This window comes from Bombus impatiens, unplaced genomic scaffold (assembly GCF_000188095.3).
Source record: "Bombus impatiens unplaced genomic scaffold, BIMP_2.2 scf_0281, whole genome shotgun sequence".
Lineage (NCBI taxonomy): Eukaryota > Metazoa > Arthropoda > Insecta > Hymenoptera > Apidae > Bombus > Bombus impatiens.
The window spans coordinates 109632-136151 of record NT_176700.1 but is presented as its reverse complement, the minus strand read 5'-3'; the positions used below and the strand labels follow the sequence as shown (position 1 = coordinate 136151).

The window sequence follows — 26520 nt, the reverse complement described above, 5'->3', positions numbered from 1 at the left end:
GGGGGGAGGACGCAGGGTGGCGCCGAATTTTTACCGGCTAAAATTCCCATGATGGCTGCTTGAACAATTAGGAAGACTGTAATTTAATTAACCCTCTATAATGCAAATTCTCCTTGTGAAAATTTACAATTATCAAAAATGTTATTATGCAGGAAACGGTTATTAACCTTGAAGCTACAGTGGAGTACAAATGCACCTAAAAACGAAATTAAATTGAGAGGATGTCGATATCGGTATGTCACTTCAAAATTACACGGCGTTATAGAGGGTTAAAATTAAGATTGAATTTTAACATTGATTTTAATGTCTGCCTGGTACAATATTAGCTGCCATAGGTCAACGACTCGTGTGACGAACCTTTCTTCCTGTTTCATTTGCGCTTCTCTTGCTCTCTCTTTTTTTTTAAATATCTCTCTTACATATGCCAGACAGTTAATTTTTTATTAAGCCTGCCATTTTTCTCAAAGTTAAGATCTCGTTTAATAAAACCAACGGTGTGTCCGAATAGAAAGAAACTAAAAAAAAAAAAAAAGATATCCTCTGTACAATTATCAATCTCGTTTTAATCCGTCGGTTATCTCATTTTACAATCATTTTCTTCTTTCAGACCAAATAAGCGACGTGTGCAAGAAGAATTATATGCGAGATCTCTACAGGAAAATAGACGGGGCTGTCCTGATGTCACAGCTCGAGAAGGATCTAGACTGTACCATCACCTTCCAAACGCATAGTATCCTTCAGCGGTTCATGCTACGCTTCGACCAACTGCAATTGGACTGCAACGATCACCTCTACATCTACGATGGTGCACATGCGGTCAGCAGTTACAAGGTAAGTCCCAGCGTTCCATTTCAAAGCGGTATTCTATGAGCTACGGGTTACTCGGACTTCATAGTCGATCCGTCGTGGCGAAACGTAATTCCGATCTGCATCCAAATTGGTATGCCAAAGCTGGATGTATGTAATATCGGCGCTTAGTCGTGAATTTGCATCCGCAGGAAACAGTTTTCGGACGTACAGCCGAATAGTTATTGTTTGTTGTTCGTTTCCTGTGAAATGTCTATGCTTTCCGGGGGAATGGATAATTATTTAAGGACGAGTTTAGGAAATACTCGTCCACAAGTACGAATTCGTTTCATAAATAACTGTAGTAAACTATTTTAGCAGCGGTTTGTTTCGAAAGAATTAGATTCAGGTTGATGAACGACCGCGATCATCGATTATTATTTATTGCCATCCTTGTACGTATGAGAAAAGATGGAAGAAGCGAAGATTACGAAGAAAAAGATTGATGCTACCGTTTTCTAAAATTCGACACGCAATTCGGATTGATAAAAGAAGAAAATCTAGCAACCGAATTATTTTGCTAATTCTACCCGACTTAATTATTATCTCTAAATTAATAAAATAGTATGCTCAATTGGGAAATATTATTCAGAACGTTAATGAATTCCAAACGAAGAAAACAAAAGGAGACGTTCACGCGCGTCTGTCTACCAATTACTTCCGACTTGGTAAACAACGATGAAAAGGTTCATTCACGTAAATAGCACTCTAATCAGTGTACGATGGTCGCCGCTAATAATGACTAATGCGAAGTCAGAGGATGAAACGTGACTTTTTGTCCCCGATTAACGTTTCCAAGCATAATTGCCTTCATCGATCAAAAGATAAAGCGGTAATTGCAGTAAGGAACGACGTTATTTTTCCATGATTGCCGTCAGGGATAATGGCATCCTACCGGTAGGGACCAAGTTTCAGATGTGAGGGCTATTTTAATATACTCCCATTCCATTATAAATTCCGAGCATGGCCTAAGCCGTAGAGACGCTGGAAACTTACACCATTAATCAAGATTCGTCCCTTGATGGAAGGAAAGTATGCTTCGTTTGCTTGTTCCTTTGTTCGGCATTTTCCTTTCTTGATCGACATTTTCGTTTCATGATCGACAGGCAATTTGATTTGATATTATTCATGGATAACGCCGAGGTTCGTGATTCGACGAACAATCGTACAACGCTTTTTACAGATTTGTCGGTGATGTCGTTCGTCGAATCGATTTTGGGAATTGATGTAAATCAAGCTATTGCCCTAGATATTTTAGCCACCGCTAATGTCTTAAATGTGACACGCGTTCTAAATATTTTAGGAATCTCAGGTAACCTAAATGTCAAGTGATATAGCTATGTATCTGAGCTACCTCGGTTATCCTCGATATTTCAGAAATACTAGATATCCTTGTTATTTTAGAAAGCAATATAGGTCTCTTAGCTATCTGTATGGTCATATTTGCAAAAGCTTTCCGAACTAATGGGAGCTGAGAAGAGATGGAGCGGCGAGAACACGATGAGATATTTAACCTAACCGAAGGTGTAGATTCCTTTCAGGTTAAAAATCACTTTCCAGGGAAGTTTGTTTCACGGTTCTTAGCGCAATCAGTTCTCGATGAATCGTCCCGGAATCGTGTTCAGTTTCCCAAGAAATGCATTATTGTTTCAATCTGATGGTTTTATCAAACGTGGCGTGAAATACAAGCGGAGAAAGGCGATAATGAGTTTCGGCTTGAAAAATAGAAGCTCCGTCGGGTAAATGAGAAATGAGCGCAACAACCGTGAGCATTGTTTTCTTTTTCTTTTTTTTTTTTCTTTTCTCTCTCATGGGTTTGAACTCTCACAAAGGAGGACATTTTGTGAGTTGGTCACGCGATATCGCAATTTCCTGTGGATTAAAAACTGTAATGTTGAGAATTGTTTTAGTTGTACCTTTGGATCGACCCAAATATTTAATAGTAGGTTTTGTGTCCTACGTTTATTTGTTTCTCGTGCATATTTTCGATTAACGATGCGATGTAATCAGTAATAATAATCATGCTATTTTTATACCTAAATTCTAACAATGATTCCTTTCAATACCAACTAATAGTACATAGAAGAAAAGAAAATTGGTTTTAATTAACAGCTGATAAGGAAGCTCTCGACGATCGTAAGATGGTAACTCCAAACATTTGAACGGTATAGTGCATGTACTTGCGTACGCACATGAAAAGTATGCATAGAAACGCGTATAATAACGAAACGGGAGAGAAGCGAGAGAGCAACACAATTTTGCATAATGGCAGATTAACTTTAATCTTTTTTATGATCTACTTAGTATCCTGTTAGGCGTACTATTTATTATTATCTCTGGCTTTTTCTCTCATTTTCTTCTTCTATTTTCTTAAGCGCGTTGGTCTTTGTCCACCGTAAACTTTCCGCGTTTTTCGCCTTAATTTCTCGTACAACACTCGTCTCTCGCGACGATTGAATCGAGACCGCGACTCGCGAGAGGATTTCGCTGGAAAACTCCCGAAATGTGGCGCGTAAATGAGAACGAGTTACCGAGGTAATGTGGCCAATTGGATCTTCGTGGCGCGCTTTTATTTCGAAAGGAGGCCAACAACCTCCGGTGATTTGCAGTATGCGATGGAATTTGGATCGGTGCTCGTTTATACCCAATGTGCAGTATCACCGAAGAATATTCGAACGTTTGCTCATGTTTAGTACGACATAGGTTAATTGCGAAAAAGATGAACCTTGTTCATCAATTGTTTTCGTAAACGTTTGGAACTTAGACTTAGAAACTTGGTCCTTAGACTTTAGATTCGTGAAACTGGAATCCCCGAAACTTTGTGAAATCTTGAAAATTTGCAAACTTGAAATGATTAATTGTCTTAATCTTTTTCTCTGCTTATTTTCTCAAAAACTGGAATCTAAACAAATTCTTTTCAGAACATCGGATTATTTTTTCTCATTGTAAACGATCGTAATGGACCGATGATACCGTTTGAAATAGATAAATTGACTCGATAAGTCTTCGGTTAATTAAAGTATGAAATACACGAAATCTCTTACCAACATTTGTTTATGATACTCATTATTTAAATCTTCACTTATCCCCTCAATATTTCCCAGCCCTACGGTGAACTACCCCAAATTGTCCTGAAATTTCCCCTGTGGCTGACAGTGGGTTTAATACATGGGGGAATTATTCTTTCATGAGGCGATCGATTGTCGGAGAGTTTTCCATTTGAATCAAATATTCCGAACTGTGCACGAATCTTCGAATTCTTTCACAGTTCATCTGTAATTTCATATTATTTACTTCTTTAGTTTCATTGTATCGTACCATTTTATAATGCGTTTCTTTGAATCTATTCGAATCAAGATATTAAATCTGACAAAATATTCAGTTAGTTGTAAACTTCCTAATATCGTAAGTAATTGTATTTAAAAATCCCGTATACCCTCGTATTGTTTTATTTCCCTTCCTATCTTCTCTTTTTTTTTTTTTTTTTTTTTTAATATAATGGAATTCCTAAATTCGATAAAATCAAAATATACCTTGAATATATACACTGATAATAATAAGGATGTCCCCAGGGTTTCACAGACAAACTTTGTCATTCTATTCTATAGATATAATCAAGCGAAAACATTATTCCATATACATAAATATTCCGAAAGCATATATATTATATTAGCATTACTTTTACCACAATTCGTAATATCTTTTTACTTCATTTTTTAATTAAACGACAACTATGCAACTTATTATTCTTAAATTAGTACTATAATTATCTTACTGTTTAACCATTCTACTTGTACTATAATTGATTACGAAAATGTTACAAAATCTAACAATCGCGATATGAAGATAATTTTCAAAAATTATCCTCGAATTATTCATTAATCATTAAATAAAAAAAGTCTTAAAATCATCCACGAAACATATGTTATTTGTCCCATTCATCTTACACGCGAGAATAAACAACATCGATGTGTTCAATTAAATAAAAGAATCGCTTTACTGTTCGTCATACAGATCGATCGCAAGCATCCGGACAAATCCTTTTCCGACACGGGACACTTGCGACAGAATTCCACGATGAATTATCGACCAAAATCGGGACAAAAATACGAAGGGATGTTTCTCTTAAGAACGCCTGCGCGATGTTCAAGCCACGACATATCGACTTTTCGTGTGTTCCATCTTTCATAGATAGCAGGGACACGATAAACGTCGAAAACTGGACCGTATGATTATTTCTATTCCATTGAAATGTCTCTTTATTTGTAAATAGCACGAAAATCCTATTACAATCGATGGAATCACGGAAACGATAATCGTTTCAAAAAATGAGATAGGTATAGGCTGCAAGTAAATATACAAACAGCATGCAACCTATATATAACATATTCAACTACACCATAACATGTACAAGCGATTATGGTTCCTTATGAAAATGTAGGAAGAAAATATAAAGTGAAAGTTTATTACGTGACGCTTCGCTTTCGAGACAATTGCATTTGAAAATTTCTCAAACATATTTGATCGTGGCTAATTATCACTTGGATGCGAGCAAACAATCAACAGGAGGCAAGCAGCAGGGAAAATGTCGAGTATGATCTCCATTTTCATGAAAATAGAACCTGAACGTGTTTAGTTAAGAATTGGCCTATACACACGCGTCATAGATTTGCAAATTTATTTTTCTCAAAAGCAGAATGTCTTCCGATAAAATTTTATTCTACACTTTCGATTTATTTTTACACATAGAACAACGTTCTGTCGGTTATTTATCCTTGCCCAGTCCGGGATTAACCAGGTTCAAGTATACTTGATAAATTGTCAAACTCGATTTTCTCGAAATAGAAGCGTCGTATGAAAAAATGTTATTCTATAATTTCGCCTTATTTTTTCGTAAGGAATCACTTCATGTCTATTTGTACATTGTATTCGATCGTATCTTGTATGGCATTTGTATTTATTTGTATTAGAAAAATTTTGTTGTAGATTTTTAAGGTTTCACCAGTACGTTTATCGACGCGTTTTAATGTCTGCATACAAATTCTTTTCTTGAACTCTACCTTTACTCATAATTTTCTAAAAGTGTACGTGTTAATGGAGAATTTTATTACACTTTGATTAACATTTCAAACAAGTTGTCGGTGAAAAGCGACTGTTTACGATATCGTCTCAACCCTTAGGTTTTGATAAATAACAATGGTACGATGTCGTTCGAAAAAGTAACGGTAACCATGATTTCTTATCGAATAGAATATCGTTTATAGCTATTTTTGTTCTTACAATTTATTACCAAACCAGGATAGGTATCGACTGATTTTTGTCCAAATATTTTTTGTCTGGAAAAGTCGTAGCGACTGTTACGTTGAGAAGACCGCTCAAGACTATGAAGGAAAAAAGGGGAACACGATTAGACAGAAGGCACAAAGCACGTTGCGAGACAAAATATTCTCGCGTTGCACGTGTCTTTTGCGTTGTAACGCTGAGCGCGAACGAAATCCGCTTGCGAAAAGAGACGCGAGCTGTCGCCGCGGAGACGGCCGGATTTAGCAGCTATTTGGACAGCACAATGGGACATCATAGAGACGTTTCACGCGCGGTAATATCCTGGCTGTCACCATGACGACAGAGCTTGCGTAATGGCTGTATTCTTGTTACCTACGGGGTTCCTGATGGAAAAATATGCGTGCGACCGTCGATTTGGTTTGCAGGGTTTCGCGACATCCATTGCCTTTCGATTGCTGTTGTTTAAGGAAAATTACCTCAAGGCCTTTCAAGTTTCATAAATAGATGTTCCTGTAAATATCAAGTAGGATATCTAGAATATACAGAATGACTCAGTGAAAATTATCACTTGATATAATTCATTATCTGTGACATTTGCCAAAAAATATTTGGCCTGAAATTTATTGGATTTGCGGAACCTGGACAGAGGAGTACATTTTGACTTTTTAATACTTCATTAGTTTGGCGGATATCGTAACTTTAATTTGTCAAATTTAACGTTTAAAAGAGGAGCGAACGCGCGAGGTGGTATTTTTATGTTCACGTTGTCTTTGTTTTTCGTACGTTAAATTTGGCAAACTAAAGTTAAAGTATCTGCTAAACTACTGACTTTCCAGCGTAAGCAGGTTAATACTTTTTTGTAGAGAATATTCAGTTGGATAGATTAATGTTATATAAAATATACGGTGCCATTTAAAAAACTCAGTTACCTGAATGAATAATAAAAAGTACATATAAAGTATTGAAAAATCAAAGTATACTCATCTAACCAGGTTTCTTGAATGCAATAAATTTCACTTCAAAAGCCTTAAAAATTTAAACTAAGTATTCCTCGACTCAAATGTCTAAATACTTTTTTTATAGAGAGTGAGAAAATACACCGAGAGTAGTTTATGAAAAATTATAAAGTTCAATTTAAAAAAGGGGTACAATTGCACTTTGCAAATAGACTGTTGCATCTCCAAAAAAAGTTAATACGGTAATATGATAGAGCCTGTTAAATAATGCAGATCTTCTCTTCTATGATTTTTCTCTAACTTGGAATAGAGTTATAGCCTGTCCCAATTACTAGAAACACCCTGTATACGTATAACGTGACTCATTTAATATTAGATCCGAAAGTTACGCTATTGATGTTAGAGATACGAAGAAACGTCAAGCTAAATGACGTATTTGTTGAAACGAAACAAATGTTATGACTAAAAAAAGAAAATCTTTTTTTCGCCCCTCATTTTAAATCATCGTCTCTTCTTTCTAAACGAGATACATTTTTATTACTATAACTTACATATTTCAAATTACCATACGACAGATGTTTATATCTATATGTAGTTTATCGCTGTAAGATTGCAGCCGTTAAATTTCATTTGCGTGTAATCTTGCCTGAATAATTTTGTATCGTATTTATATACCGCGAGGATTATCAAAAATGTATTTCTCCCTATCCAGAAATGGGAAGAAGATAGTTCCACAAGCACAAAACTTTCTCTAAGGCCGTTGATAATATAAATCATGAACTGCTAAATCCGTACAAGTCAATACAAGTACTTGACCATTATTACTCTCAAAGAAGAATCAACAAGTTTCCTTCAAATTATAGTGGACACGCCTATTCGGCGTGCTTTTAGAGTTCATCTTCTTGCAATTAACTATATATACGCGTGTCCAGCACACGTGTACATACTCTCGAAATAATGATCCGTGGGCCATTATTGCGCCACATATGACCTCTGCTTAAATCTCCGTGCATTTTAATGAAGCATAAGCGATCTCGTTTCTTGCCGAGATCGTACTACGACGAATATTCAGTTGCATTCGCTAGGTGATCTTATCAACACGAACGACGCGAGTCTGCTACATTTCTGCTAGTTATATTTTCGAATTTATCGTGGTATCCGATTTACATATCGTTATCACGAATTCCTATATCACGAAGGAATCTGGTCGTTGAATTCTTGCCCCCTTCGCGACAAACGTAAAGCCTTCAGTATTACAGACGTTGGAATCTTGTTGGAAGTTCTATACGAGTACATTTGTGGCAAGATTCTATTTACATAGATTTAAAATTCTCTATATACTGTATATATATTTATATAGATTAATTAATTTATTTTCAAGTTTACAAAAGAATTATTTTAAATCACGATAAATATTATTTTTCTCATTTCTTAGCTTCATCCCTTGAAATTCTTCTCTCGATGTTCTTTCAACATACGAATAAACTATTTTGCGTTCTGACATTTTTGCAGCGAGCATATATATGTACATATAATTAATTATAGAGATATTCGTGTATGCAAATAATGAAATTCGAAATTGTAGGCTGTCGTGCTGGTAGAAAAACTTCACCGATAAGCATCGTTAGTATCGATTATGTTTCTCAATTATCATCGTCATTATCTTGAAAGCTAGTCGAAAAATACGTACATAAATCGAATGAAGATTAACGTTTCGATCGAAACATTAATTTTCTTCCACCGCACAAAGCGATGAGAGTTTCAAGAAGAAAGTAAATGAAGTTAGCTTTTCATCTCTATTTCTGTCTCATATTCTACGTTACGAGTTACGTCGGAATTATGTTGAAAGAAACTTTATGTTATCGGTTTCGTTTCTCATTCGGTCGGACAAAAGGAGTCTTTGAGGGTTTCTTTTTCATTCCGCTTCTATTCATATATGACAAGACTTCGTCGGTGGCCGGCTTTGCGATTTTTCACGAGGTTACATATTGTATTTGCCGAGAGTATCCGTCAATCTTGTCGTTTTAACGATCCGGACGCTGTCAATAAATCAAGCATCGTGTAAGTATGAGATTGAACCATTAGTTAGAATTATGAAATTAATTGATCGAATCCTTCGTAAGCCATTTGTACCTAGAGTTCAGAAGGATATTTGTTTTTGTCACGAACTTTATAATTTAGCGTGGCAAGACGATGAAATTTATTACGAATTCTCTTCTAATAGAAAATTTTCTATTAGAAGAGAAGACCACGATAGTACGAATAACTCAAATTCGATCGATTTCCTTGTTTTATTCGCAGCATCTATTTTTAATTATTCACTGAACCCTATAGTATCTTAATACGAAGTTATGGTTCTTGCGATTGCTATGAATTTCAGGTTATTCCTTTCAAGAGCTATTTATACGCTCGATAATTTGATTCGCAAGAAGAATAAATTTAAAATTATTTTTAAAATAGTATTTAAAAACAGGTAAAAGTACGTAAAAATCGTATTTACGAAACATATTGCTTACTTTGTAAGCAACTTATTGAATCTTCTTCATTATTTTTCGAATCTTTAACGCTTGGATCAGTCGTTTAATCGCTTGCTTTTTACGTTGAAGATCAATTATCCATTCTAGGAAATTACAAGCGCGACTGGGAATTTCCAATTCCAACAGTTACTTCCTGCAGGACACTAAGCTACATAAAAAATAAAATTCTGTTCGCATCAAACGTTTGAATTTATAAAGAGGAAAACATGAAAATTACGCAACGTATTATTCGTTGAATGTTAAGTGAACCTGTACTATCCCACTTGTGTACAGTCTACACTATATTCATCGACTATTAATGACCACTGAGGCATAGCATATTATTTGCTTGGAATTGAATTACGTGCGCTTTATGAAATACCGTCTTCGTCGAGTAAATAAAACATTAAATACAGTGACATTAACTATCGGTACAGCAACTAGATATTTTAATGTTATCGATATACATATTATTGATCGAGCTTATATCGAGCTGTTTTATCGACTAATCGTATAAATTAGATTATCATTAAATGATGATTAAATTTCGATGTGTATACTTCTATATATATAAAAGTTACACAGATCATAGAAATGTATCGAAGAAGAAACTCGTAACTTATTCTAATAAGATTCGTACGGTAGCACTGCATGAAGCAAATATGAAAATGTTTTATTTAAGCATTAGTAAACTGTGTTACGAATAAAAAGGCGTCCGATTGAATACATCAGAGGGAAAACTTGATACTTTATTCACGGAGATAGGATCAAACAAGTGGTTTTCCTTGAATAAACAGCTATTCCTTAAGGAATACGCAGTTTTTTCAACTAACATATCTATCACGAGCAATACAAAATATACATTGTATTGTATTCAAGAGCTTAATATTGTATTCAAAGCTTAATAATAATTACAATAATTGCGATAGTAAGGCGGATTCTAACTGTATGCCAGTAGTTAGCGTATTACATGCATTTTGAAACTATATCAGCAGCTAATCTCACTTCTATTTCTGCTGTTGTTGTTTTATTATTTAAAGTCGTAACAACTGCCGGCCTTGTTACAGACTATTATCTGCGTTAAAACAACGCACCTGTACGTTCTCGTTTTTGCTGCAGGTCCTGCTATACCCTAAGGCTGCTGGCGATGTGTTGTTCTTAAGGCAAACATGGCATTACATACTCGTATTAATAGCGAAATAATTAATGGATATTAAAGGAAACGCGGAACTATAACTACCGCTTTTATTCATTTTCATAAAGAAAGATTAAAATTGAAATGTTATTAAACCGTAAAGGTATACGCATAGATTATTAAAGGATAGCAAATTAATAGCCACATAAAGCCGAGCTGCATCATTTTCTCATTTTCGTCTAAAGTTAATCACGTCGTATTAAATATGCGATAATCGCATCAAATTTGGATGGTAAAAGGGGGAGAATAATTAAAGTTGATTTTTACTTTCTCGCCGGCAGGCTGAGTCGCAAAGTTCCACAGGGGTGTTGGGAAGGGGGCAGGGAGCATTATCGGAAATTGCTTAAGAAACTTCTTAATAACAACTTTCTCAGGTATTAACACAAATTATTTTCAACTTTTTAGTATTAGGTTACTTAGCACGAAATCTTTTTAAAGCCTCTATACGATGTAACGCTTATATCAAGTTCGTCTTAACGTCTGCCAGTAAACAAAGTGGAAACAATAGAAAAACTGGAAGCAGATTGACGAGATCGAAGATCATGTCGTGACGTTATTCGAAGCAAAACAGATATTTCAAATAAGCGATCTTCAAATTCGAGAGAAATCGATAGACCGATTCGATGATCGTGGAATATCGACAAAAACCCGATTAATGGAACGTTCCAAAAAATTTGCAAAAAAATGTCAACAATAAGTTTGAAGTATAAAGAGAAGTATCAATGAAGAGATCTTAATAATTTCTAACACTAAATCTAACACTGATGATTTCACAATATAATTGAAATCGTCGCGGAATCTAAAAGAGATATTAAAATATTGTGTAACCAGGAAAACAACTATAACGATTCAAACATCGTCTTTTTCTCCGTCATACTTCTGTCCTATTCTATAGCGATATACGTTCGATGCTTACTGACTTTATTATTCTGCGCATCACGTTTCTCATTCTCTTCCCGTGTTGGTATTTATACATCCATTGAGAAGAACACTGACCTACGTAATCCCCACTGCCTTCCACGTTCCGACCTATTCTCGGTATTCGTTCACGGTCAAAAGTATAAAAGACGAGAGGCGATAGCGACACGAGAATACACTTGAACAGTTTACGATTTGACGATGGCTGGACGCGGTAATTCTCGTTCGGCTGCTCAGAAATGTGCTCTCCTGATGTTCCTTGTTGTCAGTCAGGTGACAGGAAGAGGTAAGAGTTTGGTTTACGCGAAATTGTTTGGTGATGTGTTTGGTATCAATAGTTATCGTTGTGACTTAAGCGAAAAATGTATAAGTGGAGACATTTTTGGGACCTACGTCGCGCTACTGTGAAATCGTTTATGCGAAACGGTCGAAGATTGTTACGGGACGATTATTGCAAACACGGCGATCACGTCGATTATTCATACCGCAATTTTTTAACTTCAGCTTCGCTTTGACTTTTAATCTTCTATTAAGTACAAGTTAAAGTGAAGTTAAAAAATTGCGGTATGAATAATCGCCGTGATCATACGATCAGTGCTATAGGAGTGGTCTCACTAAATACATGTACATACATATAGGCTTACTAATGCAATGGATAATTGGTTATGTAAACAATACTTAGGAAAATCTACGTTTGCAATAAATGTCGTGTAACTTCCATATACATTTTCACATTTGTCTGAAACTCTGTAACAATGTAATGACGATAGACTTACGATGTCGAGGTTAAACAAAAACATTTACACAACGCACATAATATACTCAGAAGTTGTCAAATATTGTCGAACATTATCAAACAAAGTTTTTAGATATTCTCGTGAGTCACTGTACGTTCAACGTTAAAGAATTCGAAACGTGAATCGTACTTGAAGCTCGAAGGTCACGTTCTGCTTGTCTCACTGCTCTTCGCCTCTGCAAATCAACGAGTTTCACGCAATCGTTTCACTCACTTTGACCACCTTTCGTTCCCAAAGAGGTTTGCGATAAAACCAAGTGTCCTGGTCCACTGAGATACTATGAGGCAATCGGCTGTACTCCCGTCTACGCGAATTCTGGCGATTGTTGTGCGGAATCGTACAACTGCAGTCATCTGGACAATTTGTCACGCGATAAATGTTACGCGAATGGAAACGAATACAGCCTTGGGGAGAAGCTGAAGCCCGAGGACGCTAATCCTTGCGACATTGGTTGTACATGTAGATCTTACCGTGATGTGTAAGTATATTTACGTTGGTCGCCATAATTGCGAATGTAATTAACTTCTGTAACGTTTTGACGAGGTGAAATATGACAGATTCTGTTGAAACATATCGAGATATCGGTATATTTTACGACTTGTGAATCTAGACGTTTAATAATAAGATTCACGAGAGAAAAAAACCAAAGCTAGTGAAAATGACAGAGTTTAGATATTGTGTAATGACAAGGTTCTTGCGGATGTCGATTTAATAAGAAGAAATAAGAAGAAAATAAAAAGAAGGTTTTTTTCATATGATTCTTTTATTAAATTTATATCAAATTTATTAAGCATGCTTGAACATGGCCAATTCCAGACTGAACAAGGATAAATAACCGACAGAACGTTGATCTACATGTGAAGATAAATCGAAAGAGTGGAATAAAGTTTTATCGGAAGACAGGGTGTCTTTTGAGAAAAATAAATTTTAAAATTTATCATACGCGTATATTTTACATCTAACTATATTCAGGATCCATTTTCTTGAAAATCTGCCCTTAAACAGAAATATTATTTGACATTTCTTACTTATTTTCGCATGTACAATAATTTCCTGTCGATTGTTTACTCATAACCAGCTGATAATCAACCAAATTCAAGTATAATTTACAAAATTTCAAACTCGATTTTCTCGAGAACGAAGGATCACATGCAGAAGCTTTATTCTGACATTTTTCTTTCTATTTTTCTACACGTTATTCGGCAGCACCTTGTACAATCTGATATAGTTCAGTTTTGCAACCAAAGTCTTTCGCGCTAATAAGAGGAAATAGTTTCGGCAAATCTGCCATGTACACTACCACTGTTAAGCTTTTAAGGAGCATTAAAGCAATTTAACACGTCATTTTATTTCGTAAACAGTGCGGACTTCATATGCGCGGCCGTAGATTGTGCATTTATTGCGCCGAAAGAAAACTGTTTCTTTAAACACGATCGCGATAAATGTTGTCCAGATATGACGCCGACGTGTTGTGAGTAAACAAAGTAAATTAAGATTAAATTTAGATAATCATATTCTTTAATCAAAATTTGACTATTTAGACTCGAAAGAAGACAAAATAGCGACTTGTGTGGTTGATGGTGTAACTTACCGCGAGGGACAACATTTTAATTCAATATCTGATCCGGACCTGAGTTGCATCTGCATGCCGGGATATACAGGTACAAAACAATAATTGACACCCAGATTTAATTCTTACCATGTAAATTTGATATTTCTTTAATTCTACCTTCTAAACTAGCCTTACAATCTGTGACAGAGAGAGAGAGAGAGAGAGAGAGATTGGAGTGTTGTTACATCGTTTTAATATTAGAATCTCTGCAATTTCGATGAATAGATTAAAACTTCCAACAAAAAGGCTGGTTAGAAAATTACGTCTCGAATTTATAACATAAATTCAACGTTTAGGTGAAGACGTCGAGCCCTTCTGTAAGAAACCGAATCGTGACTATTGCTCCCCTCTGTTCCGAAACGCCGAAAGTATTCATGAGAAATGTGCACCAATGTTTTACGCAGATCAAAATCCACAAAAGGATTGCAGCTATGCTTTTAGATGTCGTAAGTTTAAAAAAGAAATATTATGTAGAAATTATTTTTTTCAACTGATTAATGTGTACATACATAGTAACTAGCTCTAAGAAAGGGCTATACTTTATAAAATTACTTCGTTTTCGCAGAAGATACAGGCGACACTGTTATTCATAATCATGCTAAGTCCGCGGATGTTTCTGAGGAAGGTACGTGTATTCGTTAAAATTACATTCGCAACATAGTTCTTTGGATGAAATCCTTGAAAACTCTAATACACTAACGTGTAACTTTATTCGCAGTTGCATCAATTAACGTACTAACAATTGCGTAAGCATGTCTAATATCTTCGAATTATAGGGACAATATTTTTATGCTATGAACCTGAAAAAGTTTTAAACACCAACATATCTGCAGTTCGGACACCACATAAAATTTAGGCGACGTTCTTTCAGATCTACTAATATCAAACTCTTTAGATCGAGATTTAGGGGGACCATAGATATTAACTGCGGTATTCGAAAATTAAAATTTAATTGCTACATTTTTACGTTTTACTTTCACTTAATTACTTCTCAACATGGGATATTATACATTAATAGAGGGTTTTTCTTAAATCACGTAATGAAAATTTTATAAACAAGGAAGTGAAAGTTGTTTTAACGTCATTCTCCAGTGTTACGCCGTCAGTATCTTTCTCTATGCCGATGATTAAGTTGAGATTAATTTTTAGAAAGACGTCTCTTAACTTATCCAGTTGAGACAAAAATGTATGAATAATTAAAACAATTTCATCGACTAACCTAATAATAATTGGGCGATTGATCGGTCAAGTATGGTGCATGCATGTAGCAACAAGATAGTTACCAGTGATAATTTGATATTACAGAGCACAAGATTTGTCGATTTGGTAATATGACGATGCACTTAGGCGACGAGTTGAGTCAAGGAACCAGCTATAGTTCCAATTGCGTAAAATGCGTGTGCGAGGTACCTCCAATCCCGACGTGCCGAAGACTTGCGGACAATGATTGTCCTTCGCAATTTGGAGATGTATCGATTTCGGCACCAAATGTGTAACTTCTCATATTCAGGGACGTGAACAGTTACCACCAGTTATAATAATAGTACAAATAAAGCTATAATCATCCAGACATTGTAATCGAAATGCAATTAATAATTCCAAGTTAAAATAATAAAATAATTCCAAGGAAAAAATGAAAAAATATATAAAATAAATAATCTTGAAATTGAAGAGTAATTCATTAGTCGACGTAAGATTGCCAGACATCGTCAGAAACCCGATTAATACCAGAACCGTATGTAAATCTTACAAAGAAATGTCAATAATATGAAATTCATATTTTAACGGAACTCGTCAGTGAGACGCTCTTGATTATTTTCAAAGCAAAGAGTTAGCGAGGTCATCGTAGAATCTAATGAAAGTGTTTACGAAACAAGCCGAAAGTATGTGACACCGAGGAAGAAGATACTACAATTCACACATCGTGCTTTTCCTCTGTCATAGTCTATGACGACGCTTGCAGACTTTACTATTCTACGTATCACGTTTCTCATTCCCCTCTCGTGTCCCTGTTTTCATGTCCATCGTGAAGAACACTAATCAACGGAACCCCTACCTTGCTCCGCAGACCGAATTATCCTCGGTACTCGTTCACGGTCAATAGTATAAAAGAGAGACAATTGCGACACGGGAACACATTTGCACAGTTTGCGATTTGACGATGGTTAGACAGTGTAATTCCAGTTTGATCGTTCAGAAATGTGTTCTTCTGATGACCGTAGTCGTCATTCATGGAACCGGAGGAGGTAGGAAGTTGACTTACGAGAAATTGATAGATACGATATGCTTGACATCGGTAGTTCTGATCTAATCTGATTCGACGTTTTCCTGTGAATTACGTTTGCAATAAATATCTTATATCTTCGATATATCTTTTCAGGTTTCATTCACATTTCTCCAATCTAGTCACGATGGTCGTATCATGTTGCATGTCATACAGAATCACACATTCGTGTATCGCTGTAGAGGAGTTCATGAAATTATTTGCCATGGCTTCGTAGGGTGATTCTACGCCTGTATATCGGTAGAGGTCTACAAAATTGATTCTGACCTGCATTGGCCGAGCATAGAATTCAAGGCTTCTTTTTATTGCATTCTACCCTACTCGTCGTGGGAATCAAATAATTGTATATAATCGAAATTATAGGTCGTAAATGAACCGTTCTTTTGGAAAGAGAACTGATGATAATTGCAATAGTGTTGTTTGTATATTATAATGGTGGATCTGGACTATTTACGTACCACTGCAGATTCCATTTTCCCTACACAAGACAACAAGATGTGAGTACGTTACAAATAAAGCGAGCTCTGAAACTTTGCTTCGAAGCATCTTTTTCCAAGGTAGCTCGATCGAGTTGCGTCCGATGTTTCCATTAAAACTTTTGTTCCTTCTGTATATAAGTAAAATACACATGCAATAAAATCAATTTTACCTTGAATTTCAAGTTCAAGGTCAATTTTGTAACTACTACCTTTTACACATCTCCACCGATTCAGAGATGTAGAATTACCTCCCAAAACCATGACAAATAATTCGGTTACTCGGTTACGGTTAATCGCACGTGAAACTGAAAGGTTACGTTCTGCTTGTCTTATTGCGTTCCACCTCCGCAACTAAACCAGTTTCCTGGTAATCGTCTCGCTCAAATTGGCCACATTTTGTTCCAAAGAGATCTGCGATAAAAGAAAGTGTCGCGGTCCACTGAGAGTCTATGAGAGCCTCGGTTGTACTCCAATCTACGCGAAACCCAACGATTGTTGCGCGGAATCCTACGATTGCAGTCACCTGGACAATTTGCCACGGGATAAATGTTACGCTAACGGTCACGAATACAGCATTGGGCAGATGCTGAGGAGCGAGGACTCTAATCCTTGCGACATAGGTTGTGTATGTAATACGACTCTCGATGGCCTGTAAGTATATTTGCGATGTTAGTCGTATTTACGAATATAGTTCACTTCCGTGACGTTTCGCCGGAATAAGTTATGACAAATCCAATTAAAACAGTTCGAGCAATTAAGTATTTGAATATTTTTGCACGTTCGTGGAGGAAGCACGATTCCACTGTGATCTCGTTTAATAAAAGGAATTATAATTAATTAATGTTTGGCATTAAACACTTATTAACAACTTCATAACTTAACTCAGTTCGAAGTAACTGTACGTAATCTTTATGTCATTCGATGTAATTTAATGTCACATAGAAAATCTTTACATAATTCTGTCAATCTGAATGATAGAAATTAATTCCCGTAAATTTATCGTGTGTACTGGTACTTTTATGTTTCTAGGGATTATTCAAGCGATATAACACGTCATTTTATTTTGTGAACAGCGCGGCGTTTGTATGTAAACCTGTATATTGTGAACATTTACCGGCGGAAGGAAATTATTACTTCAGATACACACATGATAGTTGCTGTCGGAATGCAACACAGATTTGTCGTAAGTGAATCGGTTAAATTAAGATTAAATGTAGGTGATCTCGGTTTCAGTGAATACGTACATCTCAAATGGAATTTAAATCTTAATTTAATCACTTTTAAGATTATCGCTTTTGATCAAAAGTGAAATAATTCTCCAAGTATCTGTACTTCTTTAATTTGACTGTCTTAAAATACATTTCACTTTGCGCTTATCATCGTTCCGATTAAGAAGAGGAAACCGTCTTCTCTGAATGATTCACTGGTAGTATTGTCTATCCCAAAAGTATTCTGCTATTTTATTCCTAAGTTGAAATCATTTTTTAACAAAAGAACGACAGTTTATATACTTGCTTTAGTCAAAGACGGAGAAGAAAGGCCAACGTGTGAAGTGGACGATAATACTTATTACGATGGAGATCTCTTTGAAACAAAATGCAATCGGGACCTGCGGTGTATCTGTATGCCTGGATACATAGGTATGAAACAAACAGTAACATTTTTTCCTCATGTCCCCGAAAAAATTGACTTCATACGGATTTATGGTTTCAAGTTATACAGCTTTACGTTAACTTTCACACGAAGCTCTCACCTTATAAATTTTCCACCTAGGGAAACTTCGTAATTTCAGAAAACTAGAGAGATTGAAATTTATATGTCTTTAATATCAGAACCACTTGGATCTTCAAGTACAAACAGGACTTGCATCGAAAGCCGTTTAAATTAAGTACAAATTGCTTGTTTAGGCGAAAATGTCGAGCCCTTTTGTAAGAAACGCAATCGCAGAGGTTGTTCCATTCTGTTCGGAAGTCCTTTCCTAGTTCGCCGGATGTGCGCACCTATGTTCGTCCACGGCCAGAATCCACATAGAGATTGCAGCAACTTTTTCAGATGTCGTAAGTTTATAAGAGAAATATCGTCTGTAAATTGTTTCTTCCTACCGATGGAAGTATATATATAGCAACTATGCTGGGGAAAAATGCACCTTATAACGTTACTTCCTTTTCGCAGCGAGCAGAAAGGATATCGTTATTCGTAACTATAGCAACATTGAGTTCGCAAAAGTTGCAAAGGAAGGTACTTACGTGTGTTCGTAAAAGATGCATTCTTACCTGTATTACATAATTCTTCATACATTCTTACCAGTAGTTGCTTTTTCTGTACTTGCAATTAAATAATTGGCATCGATTTCTAAGGAAAAGATGTTGCTTAACTTAATAGCATGTAATCTGAAAGCACTAATTTAAAAATTAGCTCTTGGCACGCACTAAAAGCGACTTTTAATCAGGACCACCTGATAGCTACCAATTAAAACAATTTTATCATCGACTAACCCGATACTTATCATTAGGCAATTTGATCAGTCAGGTGAGGTGCATCTTTGTACAAACAGGATAACTATCGACAGTAATTTCATTGTGATATTACAGAAGGCAAGGTTTGTCGATTTGGTAACATGACAATGCGCATAAACGACGAATTGAGTCGAAGAGCCATCCATGATCGCGATTGCATGCAGTGCGTGTGCGAGGTGCCTCCGTTCCTGACGTGTCAACGACTTCGGGACGAAAAACGTTGTCAGATACAGTACCAAGATGTAGTGATCTCGGTATCGAACCATATGGTGTAACGTCCCATGTATTTCCACGTAAACAATTATCGTCAGTTGTAACAGTGCTACAAATAAAGCTTTAGCCATTGATATAATTCTGTACGGCAGCGCTCAAGTCCAATTTAATCAGCAAGTTTGATGATTAGTCTTTCGTAGTCGGATGTCGCTACAGTGACAGCGTTAAAAATTTGTTTTAAAATATTTATTAACTCAAACTTGCTTCGACTAGATCGGCTAGTTTGAAAAATACAAAAATATATAACACGAAGAATTTTTAATTCAGAGAGAAAGTAAAAGTAGTTGACAAACGATTGTGGAACATCGTCGAAAAGCCGATTAATCAAACGATATAAAAATCTTTCATAGAAATATCAATAATGTAAGTTTGAAGTCTAAAGAAAGCAAATTATTGATTAAATCATTGCGGAATCTAAAGGAAATCAACCAAACATCGTCCCTTTTTTCTGTTACATTCGTCAACGATATGCATATCGCTGTTCCAGTGCACCAATGACCATAGAAAAGGTGACTTTTTTTAAGAACCAAAGGAAGCCAATTTCATTTAGGAAAGCTCCTAATTAAATAATGACGGGAATGTTTTAGAATGTTGCGATAAATAAGATTGTTTGCACTCTCTAGTTACTTTTAAGTATGTCTGCGACGCAATTAGCACTTACGTTATCGTTGCTACGAACGTCTCAATATTGCGACGCCTAAATTTTCCCGCGTAAAGAACGATGGCTTGCATTTTCAGTTCTCGTCTTTTACGCTGGAAGTTTGAAACGGTTTTTTACGCCACCTTTTTTAAGAGTTTTCCACTTTGAGACGCACGCCCAGAAACTTTGAAAAGCCCTCAGTCTGGAGTGAACAGTGGAACGTGCGGTAATTAGGAAAAAATATCAAGGTCGCGAATACTATAGTAGCTACTATACACTATCTACTAGTTACTAGTAGATTATATACCAGTTGTTACTGAACGTAGTAGCGTTTTGAAGATTTACCTTTACCTTTTGCCTATCACGTCGGTAAAATAGCACGCGATAGTAATCAAAACGTTGTATCAATTATTGTGCAGGCACTCATGTTTCCCCCTCTCTTGTGCATCCCTACCACTGGCGGTAGTTCGACTGGCAAAAAGCTCGAGGGGCGAACAGTTGAGTTCGAGCTACGAATGCGCACAGTTGTGAACGAAGATATCAAAGTGGCAGACTTTTGTTGTCTCTGCGAGTAAGCTTCACGCAATAACAACGTTACTGCGATCTAGAGATGTTGTAATTGTAAAATTGTAATTTACGAATTTATCTCAAGATCTGCAAATTTCCATTTTTTACGTCATTATTGCATTGGAAGCTTGCATACGATGCTTCCAGATTTTAGTATTTTACATTCTACGCATCACGTTTCTCGTTCCCCTCCTGCATTCTATGGCCATCGAGAAGAACACCGACTTAGAGAATCTCCACCTCCTTCCAGGATTCGAATATCCTCGGTATTCGTTCGTAATCGATAATGTAAAAGAGTCAAAGAGAGATAGTTGTCTAACTTGCAATTGTCTAGTTTGCAATTTGACGATGGCTAGACACGGTAATTCTCGTTTCGTCTACGTTTGCTATAAATATCTTCCTTTATATGTACATGTTTTCAAATTTGATTCACACTCTGCTAGTTTAACCACGTATCATCGTTAATCATATCACGGCACTGAATCATTTGCACATAATACACATAATACATATATTCACAGAACGTTCTCAAATATTTTCGTCGAGCACCGCGCATAATACACACACCCTTCAATGTACAAAAATGAAATCGAAACATCGTATCGTACGTGAAACTCGAAGGTTACGTTCTGTCTGTCTCATTCTGCTTGTTTTCCACCTCCACAAATCGACGAGTTTCGTGTCATCGTCTCACTTGCTTTGGCCGAGTTCTGTTCCAAAGAGATCTGCGATAAAACAGAGTGTAGCGGTCCACTGAGAGTCTACGACTCTTCTCAGCTGTGTACACCTATCTACGTGAATTCCAATGATCGTTGTGTGCAGGCAACAACTGTAATCATCTGAACAACTTATCACGCGATAAATGTTAGCCGAACGGCCACGAACACAGCATTGGTAAGATGCTGAGACCCCAGGACTCTGATTCTTGACGCAGGTTGTAAATGTGGTAAATCTTTCAATGGTTTGTAAGTGTATTTGCGCTGCTAGACGTAATAGACGAATTTTGCGAGAGGAATTATGACAGAGTCAATAAAACAGTTCGGGTGATCAACCATTGGAATATTTTTAGCACAAGTCGTTGGGGCATGATTATATGATGACCTCGTTTGCTTTCAAGGAAAGAAATTATAGTTAATTACCGTTTGACAGTGAACGTGTATTAATAGCTTAACAATCTAACTAACTTTATGTGATCTTTATGTCATTTGATATAATTTAATTTTGTATAGGAAATCTTTACACAATTGTGTCAATCTTAACAACAGAAAATGCTTTCCACAGATTTATCGCGTATTCTTTCATTTTTAAGTTCTTAAGGCATATCGAAACAACATAACACGACATATTATTTTCTGAGCAATGCTGCCTTTTCATATAAACCTGTAGATTGTGGACTTTCTTCATCGAAAGAAAATTATTTCTTCAAATATGTATTATACATGGTAATTGCTGTACATGGAAACGCTATTGTCTCGAGTGAATTAGTTAAATTAAGATCAAATCCACAAAGTAATTGCTCCTATGATTTCAAACGTCGTAGGTTTCTAAGGAAAATATCGTCTAGAAATTATTTCTTCCTACGTAACAACTACTTCGACAAAAGGATGTACTTTATAAAGTTACCTTTATTTCGCAGAAAGCACAACCGATATTGTTATTCATAACTATGGCAACGCTGAGTCCGCAGAAGTTCCATCGGAACGTACTTACGTGTGTTCGTCACAAAAGCATTTGAACTTCTTCATATATTTTTACCAGTAGTTCCTTTTTCTCTAAATGCAATTCAATTGAGGTCGACTCTCAAAGCAAATGTTTAACTTCGCTAATGAAAGGGGCTTTAATCAGTATGATCATCAGGCATCTATCAAACTGCCAATCAAATCAAATATAGTTTGGTAATTAAAACAATTTTATCGACTAACCTAATATTACCTAATCATTACGCAATCGATCAGTCAGTAATGATCGACGGTAATTTCATCGTGATATTGCAGAACACAAAATTTGTCAATTTGTAACATGGTGATGCACTTAGGCAACGGATTGTGTCAGAACACATTCAATTGCATGAAATGCTTGTGCGAGCTACCTCCATTCCCGACGTGCCAGACTTCCGAGCAACGAACGCGGTATAAATCAGTACGCAAGTGTACAAGCTTCGTCTATGAACCAGTAATGTACACAATTATCGTCAGTTGTAACAGTTCCACAAATAAGGCTGTATACTATCTGAAATATTCCAGCCCGAAAGTACTTAAGTCTACTTAATTATCAAATTAAATTTTAGAATTCCTATGAAAATGTATTAAGTTTCTTATCTAGCACGTATCTCAATTTATTACCTCGTTTAATTCTGTGAGTTGAAATAAGAACTATAAGCAAGTTAAAATAAGAAAACCCTGGTAATTCTATGGCTGAATTACGTCAACCGAGCAGTGTGTAACTGTGAAATCTTTAACGTAACAGTAACCGCTAATGAATTATAAGTCGAAGCGACTATAAATAAATAAATAAATAAGTAAGAAGAAGAAGAAGAAGAAAAAGGAACGATACGTTTCTCTAAAATTTTATCTGCGAATCAAGAAAACTTGAAAACGGCATGAAAATATTTGTAGACTTCTATTCCCTCTTGAAAATGTCTACCTTAAGATATAAAATACCGGGACCTTTGTCGCGTTGAAAGAAGCATCGTTGAGGCTTCGATATAGCCATCGATGATGCGAGCGATGATAACACCGATCGAAAGTTTCGACGATATCGTTTTCACGAAATTGCTCCACGCTCGCCGTAAGATCTCGTAAGTTTGCCGGAAGTGGTGTATGGCGCGTGAGGACGTGTGACCAAAATGGCGGAAGAAGTGAAGCTATGAGGGAGCGAAAGTTGCTGGCTATGCCATCGTTGTCACGTTAGGTCGATCGAATTTATGTTAGTTGGTCCCGAGTATTATGAGCATCGGTTCGATTACCAACGTAGTCGATATGTATGTATATCACGAACCGTGGCAAAGTAACATTTCCAAGTCATGCTATTATCCTTGTTGTTGCTTGTTCAGCAACATTGTCCACGCGGCGTTCGTGATAAAATTGATTATTGACGATAACTAGACCAAGTTTCTTTGTTGGATAATGCAAAATAATACGAAAATTATTTCATGTGCCGCTTTTGTTATAATATATCGGTAATGGATATGAGCGTTGCTAAAAGTTTCCGGCCGAGTTATAATTCTGTTTCAGTTGAAATTATGTATTAATCAAACTTTTTTCGCAAGCAATTTAACTTCTCGCAAGTTTCAGCTTAGCTATTGGATACATGACAAATTTTTCCATGAATAACAGCACATGATGCACGTGGACCAGGAAAAAATTCCATGTACTTGCTAACGCATTGAAACGATACGTTTCTTAAAATATTTCTGTAAATCTTTTTATAAGCATTTACGTGTCGAATGTGTAAGAAGTATCAGACACTCATGGTTCGTAATATTCAAACTATTATGAAAATTTGTTTTGTGCACAACGCTGTATGAATACTAAAACGAAATAGTAACTTTTATACATAGTTTTGTACGGAACAAAAATTTGTCCCACTCTCGTACTTTTCAAATATCAGAAACAAATTTTCAAGGCAATTCGCATATGTGCGAAGCTTCTTCGAGGCGGGACGACAACGTTGTCTTTTGTATCTTATCCCTTCATGCATATTTCAGTCTTGCTCCGCGTAGTGTTCGTATTTTTCCCTTCCTTCTCTTTCCTTTTTTCTTTCATTCCGCGTAGTGTTCGTATTTTTCCCTTCCTTCTCTTTCCTTTTTTCTTACAGTATCTTATCCCTTCATGCATATTTCAGTCTTGCTCCGCGTAGTGTTCGTATTTTTCCCTTCCTTCTCTTTCCTTTTTTTTTTCATTTTTTTTTTTTTTTTTTAGATACCTGAACACACGGTCGAACCTTTGCACATCTTATCTGATTCGAACCTTTTTCGTCTGCGTTATTCGATTTGCTTATTCCTCTTTTCCAGTGCTTCTTTGCTTTCTCACCCTTGTCATATTCTTGGTCTTTTTATCGTTACACGGTTGATAAAATTCCAATAGGGACTTTCCTTAACAAAAGCCGGAAAATGTCTTCGAAGTATATTTGATTTTACAATCAATCAATCTCATCTACATCCAACAACCAGTGGCAACAACGAAATATATATTTGAGATAATATTTAATTCTTTATTCCACGGGTATTTGTATAATTTGTCAAAGTAGGTCTTTGAAAAACTAATCAAATTAACTAAAATTTAGATTTATATTCGGCACCATAATTGAGAGGTAGGTTATTCCTAGAATTATTTCTACTCGACGATATTATTATTCTATGTTCGAGTTTCAAATTCGATAATAGACGAAACTATTTCTCTCGATGCTTAACAAATTATGAAAAACGAGAATCGACGAATCAATTTATTTGTACACCGTTGAACGTAACGTAATTTAAAATGTCTCATCTCTATCGATCATTAATGCAATTCGAAGAATTATTCAGTAACGTTTGGAAAATTTTCTAGAATAAAACTCAAGTGCGAGGAAACAATTAACTAGAAAAAAATCAACGATTAATCACCGATCGATACCGACGAACATTTCGCCGCTACGAGCCAATCAGCGTCATCAACGAAAATGTATTAATGACCGATGCCTGTGGTCGCATTAGCTCGTCGAGTACGCGTGTTTCCGATCGACAAGCTTGTGTACACGCGAGCACACGCTGCCATCCAGTTCTCTTTCGGGTATAAATTAACCGCGACAATAGCAGGATTAGTCTGGTGCTCGTTGCACGGACTCTATTATCCAACTTCGGTCAAATCTGTTTCTGGCTAGCACGATCTAAATGTGAATCGGCCGATCCATCAACTAATCAATTCGGCTGACGCGTTTCTTACGACGTGTTTCGATTCGCGTTACGAGTTGGCTACCTCGATCGAACGGAACGAGCAAACGTTGCCATGAACATTTCAATCGGAACAATGTTTCCGTCAGTTCAAGCTATGAATTAACGTCCACGCAGATACAAATGACGGGCCGGATATCCCTTGGGGAACCTCCGTGGCCAATAAAGCGAAAGGAACTCTCGCCTCTATTGAGACAATCGCGTTTCTGTCAGTCAGATGGTCGCTGCTAAAATGATCATCCGAATCTGCAGCACAACGATGGCTGCATATAAATAAAGGATTGATTGATTCGGATTAATTACGATGGTTATCTATAGACACGATGATCTCGCGTATGTGACATTTCGCTACTGGCATCGTTGCTTGCACGAGGAAATTCGTTTATTCGAGTATTTGCAGAATTTATCGAGTTAGCTAAAGATATCATAGCTGAAATGTTCTGATTTATATATTTTTCTTTTTCCTTTTTCCATTTATTTTAACTTATAGTAATGGTATTTTGCGCTTTGTATTAAATATTGAAAAGTAAGTAAATTAGTAAATTAGTTAATAATTAAATTAGTTAGCGAGATTTAATTTTCCAAATTTGAAGTTAGAGATGAGAAACGAGATTATACCAATTTATCCAGAGAGACTTTGATATATTTTCAGAATTTCAGCCAATTGAAACATGTTTTGTAATTGCCAACAGCTGCGAATCCCTCGTG

General features: G+C 36.2%; 3 protein-coding genes across 4 annotated transcripts in view; all 3 read left to right on the top strand.

The window, feature by feature from the left end:
• The window catches only part of LOC100740535, a 119475-nt gene that overhangs the window by 12333 nt on the left and 80622 nt on the right, over positions 1–26520 (top strand). The window contains exon 2 of the mRNA XM_033320338.1: positions 608–831. Coding sequence (XP_033176229.1) covers positions 608–831 — 224 coding nt within the window. The remainder of the gene's footprint in view (positions 1–607; positions 832–26520) is intronic.
• LOC100740655 (BMP-binding endothelial regulator protein) lies at positions 11843–15728 on the top strand. The gene is made up of 7 exons (XM_012384720.3): positions 11843–12000; positions 12749–12989; positions 13873–13982; positions 14053–14172; positions 14420–14569; positions 14689–14748; positions 15429–15728. The coding sequence occupies exons 1-7, from the start codon at positions 11916–11918 to the stop codon at positions 15617–15619; spliced, it is 957 nt and encodes a 318-aa protein (XP_012240143.1). The 5' UTR covers positions 11843–11915; the 3' UTR covers positions 15620–15728.
• LOC100740775 lies at positions 16170–19781 on the top strand. 2 transcript variants are annotated; one of them, XM_012384719.3, is made up of 7 exons: positions 16170–16369; positions 17294–17537; positions 17960–18069; positions 18407–18526; positions 18794–18943; positions 19059–19120; positions 19478–19781. In XM_012384719.3, the coding sequence occupies exons 1-7, from the start codon at positions 16285–16287 to the stop codon at positions 19505–19507; spliced, it is 801 nt and encodes a 266-aa protein (XP_012240142.1). In that variant the 5' UTR covers positions 16170–16284; the 3' UTR covers positions 19508–19781. The 2 variants fall into 2 exon arrangements, with proteins under 2 accessions (XP_012240142.1, XP_003488918.1); XM_003488870.3 differs by having other exon boundaries at positions 19059–19124; positions 19478–19754.